Genomic DNA, 14,652 nt, shown 5'->3' with positions numbered 1-14,652 from the left:
ATTCCATTGAATGAAAATACGAGTTTGGACTCAATTTCACTAGACAGCTGGGGAAGGCATGTTTCAGAGGCAGTGTTTAACACTGAAATTGCCTTTATTTAATGCTGCAGGTTTGAAATTCATAACAAAATATCAGGCAAAATAAACTAATGCCTAGTGATATGTGTGCGTGTGATTATCTCATCCCCAAATGACTGTAGCCTATTTGTCATTCTCATGTACAACCATCCTCTGTTGTGCTGAAGAAGCCCTGCAGCTGCTCTCTCTGCTGACTTTTTGCCATTCAGCAATCTTTGGAACAACTCTCAGTAGAGCTTTGCAGCTTAATGAACTATCTCAGGTTCGCAGAAATCCAATCCAGTCGAGGCTGGAATTTGGTTTAAAGAATAGGACTGGGAGTGAGGAAATCAGAGGTTTTTCTCTTTGCAATCAAAGGCAACCGTTTCATCAGAAAACATGCCTGGTGACAGAGCGACAATACACAAAGCTATTGCATGCCTGAGTAGTCCGGGTACCCACACTAGTTTGGAGTGCTTCGGAACCTCTTAGGAGTATTGTAGACTCTCAATTAACAGTAATGCATAGATAAGTCAGTATATTTAGCACGAGCCTAGATGAAAGATGAGAAGAGTTTATAAAAGCAACTTCACATTCCCTCCCTGTCTCCCAGGGCAGTCAATTTTTTTCTCTTTGGGGGTTGTTTTTTTTGTTGGTTTTGGGGTTTGGTTGGCTGGGTTGTTTTATTTTCGTGTTTTTCTCTGTGGTAGGTGGCTGGCGCAGACACTCTCTGTCTATCTTTATCTATTGAGAAATGTATTATAATTAGAGTTCTTTAAGATTTTTAGCATTTCTAGGGGGAATTAGTTCTTTACAGAAGAAGGGTTTTCTTCATTGTGGGATTCATACCATAATTAGATAAAATGATGGGCTAAGTCCCAGTGGAAAAAATACACAGTAATTGGTGTTCATTATTGTTACATAAACCCGTGGAGATTACGCTGGTTCCTCCTATTGCGGCCTCTTCTGAAGCACAGCATTCAATTTAAAACCAAAGGATCATTATTATTTAGTACCCACAAGTATCCTCAAGACTTTATCCATCTTAGAAGTCCAACAGGAACCTTCTTCCTCTCACAAAAACAAAATGCCCCAAAGAAAATTTAAGATCAGTGGCATTTGCATTGCCTTGGCCTTAGAAGCAACAGATTCCAGGCAGCCCTGCTTTGCCCCAGTTCCCTTGTTGAGGCATCCTTGATTCCACATTAGAAAAGAAACACTTGGCATGGCACAAATTGTATGTCTAAGTAAGAAAGATGCACAAAAGAATTCCTTCCAGCCTACACAGTGCATAGGCCAAGAAAATCGCTGATGACAACCATAGAACAGAGGAACCAGCCACCAAAGACAGACTTTATTGACTACAAGAAATATGTGGCCAGATTTCATGGAAAATAAATACAAATATTTAAATGGGTTTATTGCATCTAACAAATCATTAATGAGGATGGATGTTATTACGAATTAACCAAATATTTGTAATTAGGTTTTTAGATGAGAAATACCAGTCTCACAAGTTTTTGCTATTACCTTGCTGATTTCAGAAATCCAGGATGCTCACAATTAAGCCAAGCAGTTAAATTCTCCTCGAGCACAAATGTATTTTTATGGAGGAACAAAACATTACACTGTGCATATGCAATTCTTCTAGCTAATTAGCACCTTGGGGTAGGGTGTTCATAAACAGAAAACAGGAAGGGCCTTGCAATATATCCCAGCAGTCCCTTGTGTAATATCAGTCTCAGAATCAACAAAGATTTCACTTGAATCCTCACCAAATAACTGCCCCACAAAATAAAGAACAAAATTCTGGCTTCAGAGAAACCAAAAGGAATGATTTTGCCTATCATAACCAAAATCAAAGGCCTTGGAGGGAAATGGGGCACTGGCTGCTGCAGAAGACATTGCCTTTTGATCTTGGACATGAATAATTTCTTCAATATCAAAGCTCATTACATTCAGAAAAATTAATTTATTTTACTAGTTATGCCAGAAGTATCAACTGTGGGTGCTGCCAGGCAATTATATCCCTTTGATAAGGGACAGAAAAGGAATGTTATTTGCTTCATGGCAAAGGTTTTGGGTCAAGTTCAACATTGTCTGATAGCAACCTGATGCTGTTCTAGACAACGGTTGCCCAGCAGCCTCCAAGTGTCCTCAGCCCACCTTCTGCTGGCCAACTGGAAGCTGATGGCCCTGAAAGCTCAGAGCCATTACCACAAGGATTAGAAATGGGCCATGCTGGGAAGCACAAAGAATTTTCTCAGCCTTCAGTAGTTCCACCTCTGCAGCAAGGTGAGCGGAAGCTGATCTGTCTGTACGTATGTCAAGTATACCTTACCTCACTTTTGGATTGATTAAAGACCTCAGTGTACCCTCAGCTGTCAGCCCAATCTGTCACACACTCAAAAACCAGACAAACCAAACCCAAGGCACTTCATTTGGCCTGATTTAACCATGCCTCCCCATTTTAATGTGGCACAGGGACAAGGACAGTGCTTTGTAAGGTGCCGCTAACATGAAACATTGGTACACAAAGTCTTTTGTAAATGAACAGTCACACTGAGTATGTGAACATCTTTTAGTTTCAGCAGGGAATGGGAAAGGCAGTGGAAGTACAGGTGGCCATGCAGAAGAATGCTACGAGGAGAAGCAAACAGGACTAGCATGAGTTCGGCAAAGTTTTCTCTAGGGACAATATAATGTAAAACAGTCTTGTTTTGACATTCGTGCGTGCAGCACTAATGACTCTCCCAAATGGAACACTGAGCTCTGTTTTAGATCTAAGCCAGTTAAATTACACCTGGGATGAATACAGTCCAGTATTTCTGAGTGAGTTCTAGCGAGATTATTTATTTTAAACAGATGAATGTTATCCTTGAATTATGCTGCAAGAAATCCTCAGAGAAGATTCACCACTATATGTTGATACCTAAATAAGAGTATATATTTCCAAAATGCACAGGCGCATACACTCAAAATAGTCTTCCAGTTGTAAACATGACTATATATCTCTCTAATGTGTCTCTCTGCATGCATCCTTAAGACATTAAAAAATAAAAGCCAACGTTTTTTATCTTCACATTTTTGTGAAATCCACCACATAATATTAACCTGGTTTGCCTCTGCATAATAGATTCCTGGCATTCCTGGTGGTAAAAAGAAAGCCATAAACAGAATGTGTGCAAACAAAGATGTTTCTGGTATTGATTCTTCTCAGTACAATTCATTGCTATATAAACATGGAAACAAAATATATGGTGGCCCAGACAGAGCTGCTAAAGGACCTCCAAGTTGAACTGGGTGGTTTTGGCAAGTACCTAGTGGCTGTAAATAAAAAGCTGACTATCATCTTGTAATACTAACACAAAGGAGAGATAAATGAATTAGGAGTCTGTCACTGCTCTTAGCACCCCTACTGCTGTTGCAAAGGCTTGGGAATGATACACAGGTACAATTCCTTCAAACAAGACTTGCTGGAAACAGGCAGGCTTGGCACACGAAACTTCATTCAATCTTGAGGCCTTGCGCAGATCTGTGTTGGCTATCTCTGTCAACAGGCTGGAAAGCGAACCTCTTATGCTTTCACACTATCACTCTGCTTTTGAGAGCCAGCTTGAGAAGAAAACACAGGCATTGGAAATGTAAAGATGCTAATACTATGTTGAAAAGACTGAGAAAAAGAAGCCTGCATGTTCAATGCCTTTTGATCTCCTGGATGCAGCAGATACAGGTAGCCTTCTACCGCTCTGAACAAAACTGAGCATGTTTGCCCAACATCATGCTCTTCTGTTTGCTTTTCAGGCAGAATTAAAGTAGCTTTTCATTAATTGTAGGCTTTATTCAGCTAGACTACACACTTCCAAAATCCATCTACTTAATCAGTGGACTGACTTAGGTGTCCCTGAAGACTTCTGAAGAGCAACTCAAAATACACAAACTACAGCTATTGGAAAACAATAGGCAAATGGACAGAGGTGAAACTTAGACTGGGTTCATAGGTCACCTTGGTATCTATTTTTCAGCTGCATGTCAAAGACAGATATTTGTACACACATGTATAGTTGGGACTGGCTGGGAAAAGGGAGGAGCTCTGGAGTTCCCTCCTAAAGATCTGTTGGTTTACTTGAGCATAATATTCTAATTTCCTTCAAAAATGCACATCAAAAAGAGTAACCGAAACAAGAAGTCTACCTCAGTGCTTGTAAAAGTGCACGGAAGGCACCTCAGGATTTGATTACACGTACACCAGCACAAGCTGCCTTCAGAGAACAAAGCTCAGTTGATTTCAGAGAGTCTGATGTGCCTGGATGAAAATGAATTTTTAATAGATTTGGTTGTCAGAGGGATTATGCAGGAATAGGAAATGGCAGGGCATTCACACAGCGGATTGCTGTGGAGGTGTTTGCTGGTGGCTAGCAGGCAGGAACAGTGGCATGTGTTTTCCAAAAGCAACAAGGAGCAGTGCCAGGCTGTCACAGGCCGAGGTTCCCTGAGGAGCTGAAGGGACGAGTTGCCAAGAGACATCACCATATCGAGTCTTCACAGCCAGGAGAGCGTTTCTTGCAACAGACCTCAGACTCCCTCCTGCATCTGCATACCAGCCTGTTTTGCAATCATTCTTCAAATTATTTCCTTTACAATCTCTCCAATATTCCCAACATTTACTGGAAAATAGCAGCTCTGAGAAATTTTATTTGCTCTGAAGCCCATTTTCTGCTTCTTGAATGCAAGCATTTTAGCCTGGACAGAAACCTAGCAGAGGCATCAAGCATCAGTAAAGATCTAGTTCAAGCGCTGGTACAAATCAGCTGAACCACGCTCCTCGGAACAAGGACTGAAATGCAGCATGTGCTACATCCGAGCGCAGAGCTGACCTCCGGCCACATGGGCAGAGCAAAGACCAGCAGCACTTTACTTTCATAAATTTGCAAGCTCTGAGCTTCCAGAAGTCATGTCTCAAAGAACTGCGACATTGTTTAAATAGAAAGCAAAACCGGAGTAATAAAAAGATACATAGTTATAGATACATAATAAATATTATTTATGTGTTAGTCTTCGGGGCCTTAAGGGTCAGTGAGTTGTTTTCTCTGTCTCCGCTTCAGAAGCATAAGGCCTTAAAAAACATGATTACATAATTCTAGAACCTGGGGCTTCAAGGCACACCATCAAATCCTACTCTGGAGACATTCAAAACCCACCTGGACGCCTTCCTGTGTAACCTCATCTAGGTGTTCCTGCTCCAGCGAGGGAATTGGACTAGATGATCTTTTGAGGTCCCTTCCAATCCCTGACATTCTGTGAAATATTGCAAAATTCAGAAAAATCCCTGAAAGTCATCAGACCATGGGCACCCATTCTAGCTTTGCCACAGCCTCCCCCTTCTACTTCAAATGTGAAATATTTGGTCAGCAGACACAGTTCTTCCATGCTGCTTCAGCGCCTGTCTTGTGCTAGTCAGCCCCGAGGAGGGGATCTAACACGCCCTGCTCTCCAGTCTGAGCCTTTGTCTGTCTGTAGCCTGACAATCCCCACTGCTCAACAACAAGCCCATGGAGACAATTCAAAGGATGTAGAAATGTTGTGATGAAATAGTTCAAAGTACACCATTTAAATTTGCCTGACAAATGTTCCTCTGTTCTTTTTCCAGACCAAGCATCTCTGGATCACAGTCATACAAAGGAATCATTCCCCAGAATATTCTCCGTCTACATTTCACAGTTCCCTGTGGTAACAGAAACATCATCCCTCGTAGGTACAGCACTACATCTAAATAAGAGAGGAAAAGGAAGTGAACATTTTTTCACTTCAAATTTATATAAAGCCAACTAGACCTAGACGTAAGGCTATCTTTACTCATTTTGCACATTCATAAGCATATAAAAAGTACTGAAACATAATGTAAATTTAGCACAGAGAAGTCCAATTGCTCTCTTCTGCCTCACCTCACGCACTGCACCATTATATCACAAGCCAAACAGAGAATCACCCTGTGCACAAAATGCAAGTTAAAGGAAACACAGGATTGCAACTTTACCCAGCTAGTCATTGGCTTTTTTTTCCTTTAAAGAAAATCAGACTTTGTAGGCTTACAGGTTTACATGCCTTTCTGTTGGTATATATTTTCAAGCGATTAATTGTGATTCATTATTTGACACATTTTCTGCAGCCCATGCATTTCAAGGGTCACCAGAGTTTTTTTGCAACAGTTGTAAGTCTTTAGACTTCAAGAGCAATCTGAGGGCAGTATGCAATTTTCAGAAACCAAGATGTGAACCGACTAGCTCATTTCCATGAATTTTCTTACTCCTGAATAATATAATTATGGAGCTTTCAGGGCAAACTGTGGAAAGCCGAACCGAATACAAAGCGACAGTGCTCAAAACTTGAGCCATCCAGAAACATTTCAAATAAAGGCTAAGGAGAAGGGAAGAGGCATACATCATTTCTCACTTAACAAAAAACAGCTTGCGCTCATGCCATCTTCAGTTTCCTGCCCAGATGTTGTCACGGGAAGAAAATAGCAGAATATAAATTATGCCATATAAAGCACAGATGGGAGTAAGCTCTCACAAGAATGTATCTTCCATTTTAGCCCTTCCTACCCTCTCTGGGGTCTCTGATTACAGTAGGTCAGATTGAGCCCTTTTTTCTTGAATGTCTCTGATAATATCCCCCACACATACCTTGGAGAGAAATGACTGGCACTGCAGAGAGAGGCTCTGCAGCCCAAGCAGGGACAGGTTCACACAAGATTTGCTCCAAAGGCAACACACACTCAACCGCCAGAGCCACAGGGCTCGGAGAGTGTGATCACAGCTACTAAGAGGCAGACACAGGTGCGATTCCCCAGCATCAAAGACAATCTAAATCCAAGGTGCCACAATTCTGCCTCCTTCCTGCTAGTAGTGGTGCCTGTGCAACTCAAGGAACTGATCAAACTGCAAACAACCACTTGCCTGTCAGATCATTTCTCTGAATTGGATCACTATGTGGTTATCAGAACTGGGGTAGCAATGAATGAACAGAAATAAGAGCACCAAATCTGGATTACACAATCTTTAACTGTCTAGCAAGTGCAAGGGATCAGCTCCAAGTATCTTATTTTGCGAACGATCTGTAGTTCTCACTGAACAGAGCATAAACACTCAGGGACAAAACTCTACTTTTGCCCTACACAACTTCTAATTAAAATAGCTTGTACAAATTAGCATGAGATTGAGTCCTATAATGGATGTCTTTCTCTTTAGTTTAAGATCTTCCTAACAAGCCTAATTCAATGTGTAAGTGGAATGTATCTTCCAGTGAAAACTCCAATGCAAATGTATATCACTGCAATGTTACTTGTGAACATATTTTCTTCCAGTCCTTGTACAGCATGATGCTGGGAGTACAAGCTGCAGAGGACACTTAATTTTAGTGACATGTTGAAAATTCCAAGCTGGAATCACACAGACCTGCTCCACACCACAGAAATCATTCCAGTGATTTCTGAATTCTCTTCATTGTAGAGAGCAAAGGAGCAAAACAGGGTCCTGTAGAAGTGAAACTCAGCACTCATACAATAAAAAGCAAAAGAATCAAATGCAAAGTCTGATGTGCCATGATCCTGAACATACTATTTTTAAGAACAGCTGTTTTAACCCTTATTTCAAACAAAACTGTATATAACATCTTCCACAGTAAGTATCAAGAGATTCAGTGCAAGGACTCCCTGTTGACAGGTACTCACATTTTTGATTAAGAAAACTGAAAGACCAATTCCATTTAGCACAAAAATAACATTAGGTGTGATTTTGCAAACTGCTGAGCATAGCCAGCTTGCCTTGAAACTGGAAGTACTGTGCTCTTATGCAATCAGGCCTTCTACACCTCAGAAGAAGAGCAGTAGCTTTCCTCCCTTGGAGCAGTCCTTTCATCACACAGCAATTAGTCCAAACCTCTTCTTAAGAGTAAGAAGAGATCAGTGAATCTGTTTTCTTCTTGAGTTGCATGTTTTTTTTTGTTACCTAATGTCATTTTAAAATGCCCAACGTTTAACATGTCAATACCCTAAAGCACTTTAAAGAATAATTGAGCAGAGTTCAGAAAATACAACCAAACAGGCACCCGTTGGCTAGAAGTAGTTTTTCTATACGCAAAGAATAATAGTCAGAGCAAACCCAGATATCAAAATTTAACTCACAGTACTATGCAGACTGTATTCCAGTTTCTTTCCCCTTTGAGGGTTAGGAATACTAGCATTATTCTAAATGTCTTAACTTTTCTAAATACATATTTTAGTCTGCTGAAATTTGAGGGAGCAAACAGTGAGAGTATGCAAGTTGCTGCTCGTGCAGGAAATATTTTTTTGAGTGTGCCTTACTTTATAGAAACTTGAAGTTATGAGCGGATGGCTGAAAGCAAGGTCACAGCTGAGGTACAACGGCAACCACTGTAAACCTGTTCTAACTGCAGAATGAATATGTGGAATTATGACGGCATGCTTATTTTTCAGTTTTGGCACAGTAAAAGCATGCATGTGGTGAGTTATAGCACTTTAGTTACAAATGAGAAGTAATTTCCTAAACTCCTGTAATTAACTTAATAAACAGTAATTATATAAACAGGAAAACAGTCCAATATATGAGTTCTATCCCTCTCATTAAAAAACAAGCAAACAAAAAAATAAACACCGATAATTTAATTACCCTGCCCTTACCTTTTCTCAAAAAGATTCATACATGTGCTGACCCTCACCTCTGACATACTTGAAAAATTTCACACACTTCCTTTCATCCCAAAGTCTGACTTCCTGTCTATCAGCTGACAGAGACTTGACTGAACTAACAGGTCTTAATTGCCATGACCAGCTTCAGCTGGGGCTTCTACCCACACCCTCTGATGAGGACTTCATTTAAACTCAGGCTTTAAGTAAAATCATAGAATGATTTGAGTTGGGAGGGGATTTTAAATGTCATTTAGTTCCAGCCTTGTCCTCTCCCTTCCCACTAGGCAGGGACACCTTCTACTAGACCAGGTTGCTTAAAGTCCCACCCAACCTGGCCTTAGATGCTCCCAGGGCTGGGGCATCCACAGCTCCTCTGGGCAACCTTTTCCAGGGCCTCAACTCGTGCATGGTGAAGAATTTCTTCCTTACATCAAATCTAAATTTCCCTTCTTTCAGTTTAAAACCATTGCCCCTTGTCCTACCGCTACACTCCCTATTAAAGAGTCCCTCTCCATCTTTCCTGTAGGTCCCTTTGAGTACTGGCAGGCTGCTATAAGGTCCCCCTGGAGCCTTCTCTGAGTTGAACAACCCCAACTCTCTCAGCCTATGCTCAAGAGGAGAGGCACTCCAGCCCTTGGATCATCTTTACAGCTCTCCTCTAGACCTGCTCAAACAGCTGTCTTTCTTAAGTTGGGATGACAGAGGTGAGTTGTGGGTGTCCTTGCTGCTAGTTCTGCTCCTAAATTGCCATTAGGGTTTCCTAGACTGACCTTGGAAATGGTTTCTTACCTTGTCTTTGCCTGATGGTCGCTGGACCCATTGCTGCCACTGTTCTGCCTGCTTTCCTCTGGTGTGGTCAGGCTGTGCTCTGCTGGTGAGGTCTTTTCCTGGCTTGTGTTGTGGTCACCCTCAGCTCCTGGCTTCCTAGTCCTGAGGGAGAGCAGCAAGAGCTGGGTGAACCTGGTAAAGGCCACTAAGGCCCTGTGCACTCAGGACTCTGATATTGTTTCACTCTGCAGCATTTTTCCAAGATAAAGCACCACAGTCCCCTGGCCATGTCTGCTGTCAGCATGATTTGCTTTAATCAAAAAATAAATACATTTCAGTGTGGCTCATTATGCTAAATGAAAGCAACAGGGGGCTAATGAGCATTGTGAATGAGCTATTAACATGGCAATCAGAGGTATCCTCAAGATAGATACATCTTTTCTGTATCTTTCTTGGAACACTGAGTAGCATATACAGACGTGACCTCATCTATTAAATTTAATTCAGGGAACAAATGTCTAAGATGTCTAACTTGAGTAGTTTACTTTTGTAGAATTATACATTGTGTTACACCTGCAATTAAGAAAGAAATCTGCTAGTTCAGTTTGTGCAACTGCTAAGGGGTTAATCTTGGCCTTCAGCAGACAAGATTGTGTTAACAGATTTAATGTTTGGATTTTTTTTTTAAAAACTAAAATGTTGTTCCTCTTCCCCCCACCCATTCCCCGGTGTTTCATCACAAAGAGGAAATGTACCTGAAATAATAAATTTACTGGTGACTTCATCTTTTGCAATTGATTTAATGTGGTTTAGCACTGAACAGCATTTTTATTTTTCAGAAAAGGCCTTCAGCCTCAGCTCCTACCTGATTTACTGTCCCTCGGCTCTTTTGAAAGACTCAATTCTCTACACAATATAATCACTTCCACATAAAGCCTTAGAAGAGATAAACTGCTAAACACTGCCTTGCAGGTGGCAAAACAGAAAAGACAGCACCTACCCAAGGTGCTAACACTGGTCAGTGGCACAGTGAGGCAAAGAAACCAGGAGGACACAGCTCCTGCTTTGGTTTCAGTCTTACTTGCAGGGTTTTCCCTGAGTTGCAATCTCAGCTCCTGTGACAGGTTCATTTATTTAGGCCAAATAATTTCAATGTCTGACATTCTGAAATCAACTAGCAGACAGCAGTTTCTATCGAAGTTTGAAGCTTTTCTGGAATTTGCGGAGTGGACACAGTGCACGTATATAGTCAGAATTACTAAAGTTCTGTAAACAAACCACAGAATGCAGAGTTCAAACTACATTTGTCTCTTCTTCTGTCTCCCATCTTCACCAATCCCTATGGTACCACTGGAAAGATCCACATGGCAAAACCACCCAAGCTCACCGACTGATAGAAACGTACGCAATCTTCTCCTGCCTTCAGCCATTTGAAGGTAGTTTGGATCCCACGCATTTGCTCTGCAATGGTATGGTCAGAAGCAAAGTGTGTCCCGCTGGTGAGGCCCAGTGTTCAAGATGACCCAGCCAAGATGTCCCCTACTTGTGGGCTGCCATGACATTGCTTTGGGTGACAGTTCTCTGAAACAGCAGTCTCTCCTCTGAAGCACGACTGGCCGCTCATTTGCTACTATCCTTTTGGGATGCCGGTCCCACAGTAAGTGCTGTGGTGGGCTTGGATCAGACTGGGAATTCCTATCCTGGCTCAGGTCGGTTGCTACGGCAACCACAGGCTGTGAACCCAGCGCCTGGCCCCAGTCAGTGATGTGTGCCTCAAGTGCTAAAATAACGTGAGGAAAGCAAAACTTTCTGAATCCCTTTTCCACTTTTTTTTTTTTCCTCCCTGAAAGTCCGAGAAATTGAGACACTTGTGGCTTCTCCGCTGAGGTCGCTGAACGCTGCCGGCGAGTGGGCTCGTTATACAGAGCGGGCGGCGACCCTGCGGCTCCGGCCCCGCACGGGGAGTCCCGCGGCCCTGCGGCGGGTCCGGCTGCCCCGCGGCACCGAGAACACTCATCCCAGCGCTGGGTACCGCACCTGCCGCATCCCTTCGCCCGCCAGGGCAGAGGCATCGAGCCCAAACGTGGCGGTGGAGGGCGGAGCGTGGCCCCGGGCCGCCCGCCAACCCGCCCCTCAGCCCGGCGGCCATTTTGGGGAGCGCTGCGGCGATCGCGCGGCGCCCTCTGGCGGCTGCCCGGCCGTGAGCGGGCGGTCGCCCGCCATGAAGTCCGTTTTTGTCACCGTGGGCACCACCAGCTTTGACGACCTGATCGCGACCGTCTCCTCGCCGGCAGCCCTGCAGGTGAGACGGCGGAGAGCTCCGCCAGCAGCCCTCCCGGGTCCCAGCGGCCTGTGTGCAGCGCCTCACCCGGGCGCCTGCGCGCTGGAAGCAGTTCCGCCCTCTCCACTCTCCCGCCGGGGGTGTCTGAGGGGCGGGAGACAGGGGTACCGCGGGCGGTTTTGGGGGCGCCGGGGGGGCCTGTGATGAGGGACTGAAGTGGCGGCGCCGGAGGAGGAACAGTCTGTGGCGCCAGGCCGCGGTGGGAGGAGCAGGGGTAACGGGGAACAGGGCCGGGCGCCCCAGTGTCTGACCCAGGGACACGCACACCCTGCTCCTCCCGCCCAGGTGCTGCGGAGCCGCGGCTACGAGCAGCTGGTGCTGCAGGTCGGGCGGGGCGCGCTGGAGCCGGCGCCAAGCGGCAGCGCGGCCGTGGCTGTGGAATCCTTCCGCTTCAAGGACTCGCTGGCCCGGGACCTGCGGAGGGCGGACCTGGTCATCAGCCACGCAGGTACAGCCCCGTCTGTTTGCCAAGCCCGTCCTGGGGCAGGAGGGGAAGTGTCTGCGGCTCGGGGGTGGGCTGGCAGGGAATGCCGAGTTGAATGTTCACCCTCAGGTGCCTCCCGTTCTTGAAGAGCAAGTAAGATGATGCTTCATCTGTCAGGGCAAAAACTCATCGTGTTTTCTGTTTCTCCCGTAGGTGCAGGTAGTTGTCTGGAGACGCTAGAAGAAGGAAAACCACTAATAGTAGTAATAAACGAAAAACTGATGGACAACCATCAGCTTGAACTGGCAAAACAGCTCCACAGAGATGGGCATGTCCTGTGCTGTAGTTGCAGGTACGGAGCTGCTGTGGCTGTCCTGACTGCACAAGCAGTGTTCAGCACCGTCACCCAGGGTGTTACTGCACTATTGAAAATGTAACAAGGAAATACACGTTGTTTTCCATAATAACCATTTGTTTGCAAGGCAGATTTTCCATAGTGGATGGTCCTAACATACCAAACTTATCAAGCTTTTTGACCATGACCCCTTTTTAATATTTTTATTTTTTGAGGGCACATGTATTCAGATTGAAAGAAGAGCAATTTAAACCAAATAGAGTGGTTGAATTTGGAATAGGTAGCATCCAAAAGGCATCTAACTGCTCTCTCTTTCTCTGCTCTTTCTCACTAGTTGTTGGATTCTTTTTTGAAATCTAGAAATAATACAACCCAGGCCTTCAGTTTGTAACCATGAGTCATAAGGAATAAATTTCTCCTTGTAGACTTAGGACTCCCTCATTTTGCTATGTGGATTTGCCTTGTAAAGGGCTTTAACGTTGACTGTATAGATGTACCAACATCATAAAACTATCTGGAGTATTTAGAACAAAACATAAGAACGGCCTTACTGATATGGACCAGGAGACCATGTAGCTCAGTATCCTATTTGCAGTGGCCATATGCAGATGCCCAGCCAAAAGTAGAAACAGGGTAAGAACATACGGTGCTTCCTTGTATTACTTTCCCTCCAGTACTCTTAAGTACTTTGATTTAGGGAGATTCTTAAATCAGATGCTGTCTGGTTAGTAACTTTCAATACCTCTTGTCTTCCAAGTACTTACTCAGGCTGCCCTTTTAACCAATCTTCCTGAATCCACCACATCTTCTGACAAGTTTTACAGATCTACTGCCTGTCACTTCAGAGAAAAAAACCACCAACAAATAAACTACCAACCAACCAAACCTCCCCCTGCCCCAGTAAAAATAACCAGCAACAAAAACACTAGTTCCCTTTGGCTGTGTTTATCCTGGCTCCTGTTAGTTTCATTTACTGTCTTGGTTTGATTATATCTTACAGTTTTCTCTTTGCGTATGATTATTTGTGATAGCGCTCTATAAATAAGATGACCTCTAAATTGAAGGCAGAGGAAATGCAACTGCCATTATTTAGTCTGCATATTGTTCCTTTGCCCTGCAAAAAGGATTTCATGTGTTTCAGAGGAGCCTTCCAAGAAGACTAGGCCTGTCCTTTATTTATATTGGGCAAGTTCCTTAAACTTATTATCTCTGTGCTTCTGACAGCTTTGGAGACAGGAAGGAATTTTCATTTCTTTTTGTTGAACAGCACCTACCATTTGAGCATTATTTGCATTCTAATAATAGCAAGCTAACAGATTGATTTAGCTTTTCTTCAGGCTGTGTGTTAAATGGAAAACTATGGCATGTGTTCAAATAGGATGAAATTTCCTGGTATGGTTTATGGTGAAGATCTTCAGATCTTGTTCGGTCTCCCAGCGTTGCAACCACAGAGAAGATAAATTTAAGAGCTGAGGTTGTCAGCTCTGTGGTACAGGTCAGAGTGCGTCCTCAGCAATGCTGCTTATGAGTCAGTGATGGCTGGGGCCTGCTGGTTGGCGGGGTCTCTTCCTTTCAGTACATGTCCTTATTTTTGTTTCTGGGCTACAGAATTATGTATTTATCAATAGAAAGAAAAATGTGTGAAGAAAAATTTTCCCTCGGGGATGGATATATATATATATATATATATATATATTTTAATATTTGGTTTTGGTTTGTTTTTACAGCACTCTTGTGGAGACACTGCAGTCGATGGACTTGTCAACTTTGAAACCTTTTCCTCCTGGACAGCCAGAAAAGTTTGCTTTGTTCTTGGATAAAGTTGTTGGCTTTCAATGAACAATGTAGAGTAATAAAAATGTCAGAATAAAACCTTTCTCCTCTCCTAATGAGGCTTTCCATATTTAAAGAGTCCACCAACTGGGACAAACCCTCAGAAAATGTCTGTTATTAACAGACATTATTAAATGGTTTCCCGTTTAGTGCCAGTTCAGAGA

General features: G+C 43.5%; 2 protein-coding genes across 2 annotated transcripts in view; one reads left to right on the top strand and one right to left on the bottom strand.

The window, feature by feature from the left end:
* The window catches only part of DCX (doublecortin), a 118,069-nt gene extending 108,375 nt beyond the window's left edge, over window positions 1–9,694 (bottom strand). The window contains exon 1 of the mRNA XM_021300303.2: window positions 9,557–9,694. The gene's annotated coding sequence lies outside the window, so the exon portion shown is untranslated. The remainder of the gene's footprint in view (window positions 1–9,556) is intronic.
* Window positions 9,695–11,346: 1,652 nt separating this feature from the next.
* ALG13 (ALG13 UDP-N-acetylglucosaminyltransferase subunit) overlaps window positions 11,347–14,652 on the top strand; it is a 30,167-nt gene continuing 26,861 nt past the window's right edge. The window contains exons 1-4 of the mRNA XM_065077464.1: window positions 11,347–11,837; window positions 12,162–12,324; window positions 12,514–12,652; window positions 14,383–14,492. Coding sequence (XP_064933536.1) covers window positions 11,757–11,837; window positions 12,162–12,324; window positions 12,514–12,652; window positions 14,383–14,492 — 493 coding nt within the window. The 5' untranslated portion in view covers window positions 11,347–11,756. The remainder of the gene's footprint in view (window positions 11,838–12,161; window positions 12,325–12,513; window positions 12,653–14,382; window positions 14,493–14,652) is intronic.

This window comes from Columba livia, chromosome 12 (genome assembly GCF_036013475.1).
Source record: "Columba livia isolate bColLiv1 breed racing homer chromosome 12, bColLiv1.pat.W.v2, whole genome shotgun sequence".
Taxonomy (NCBI): domain Eukaryota; kingdom Metazoa; phylum Chordata; class Aves; order Columbiformes; family Columbidae; genus Columba; species Columba livia.
The sequence above is the reverse complement of the archived record's forward strand: the minus strand, read 5'-3'. Positions and strand labels throughout refer to the sequence as shown.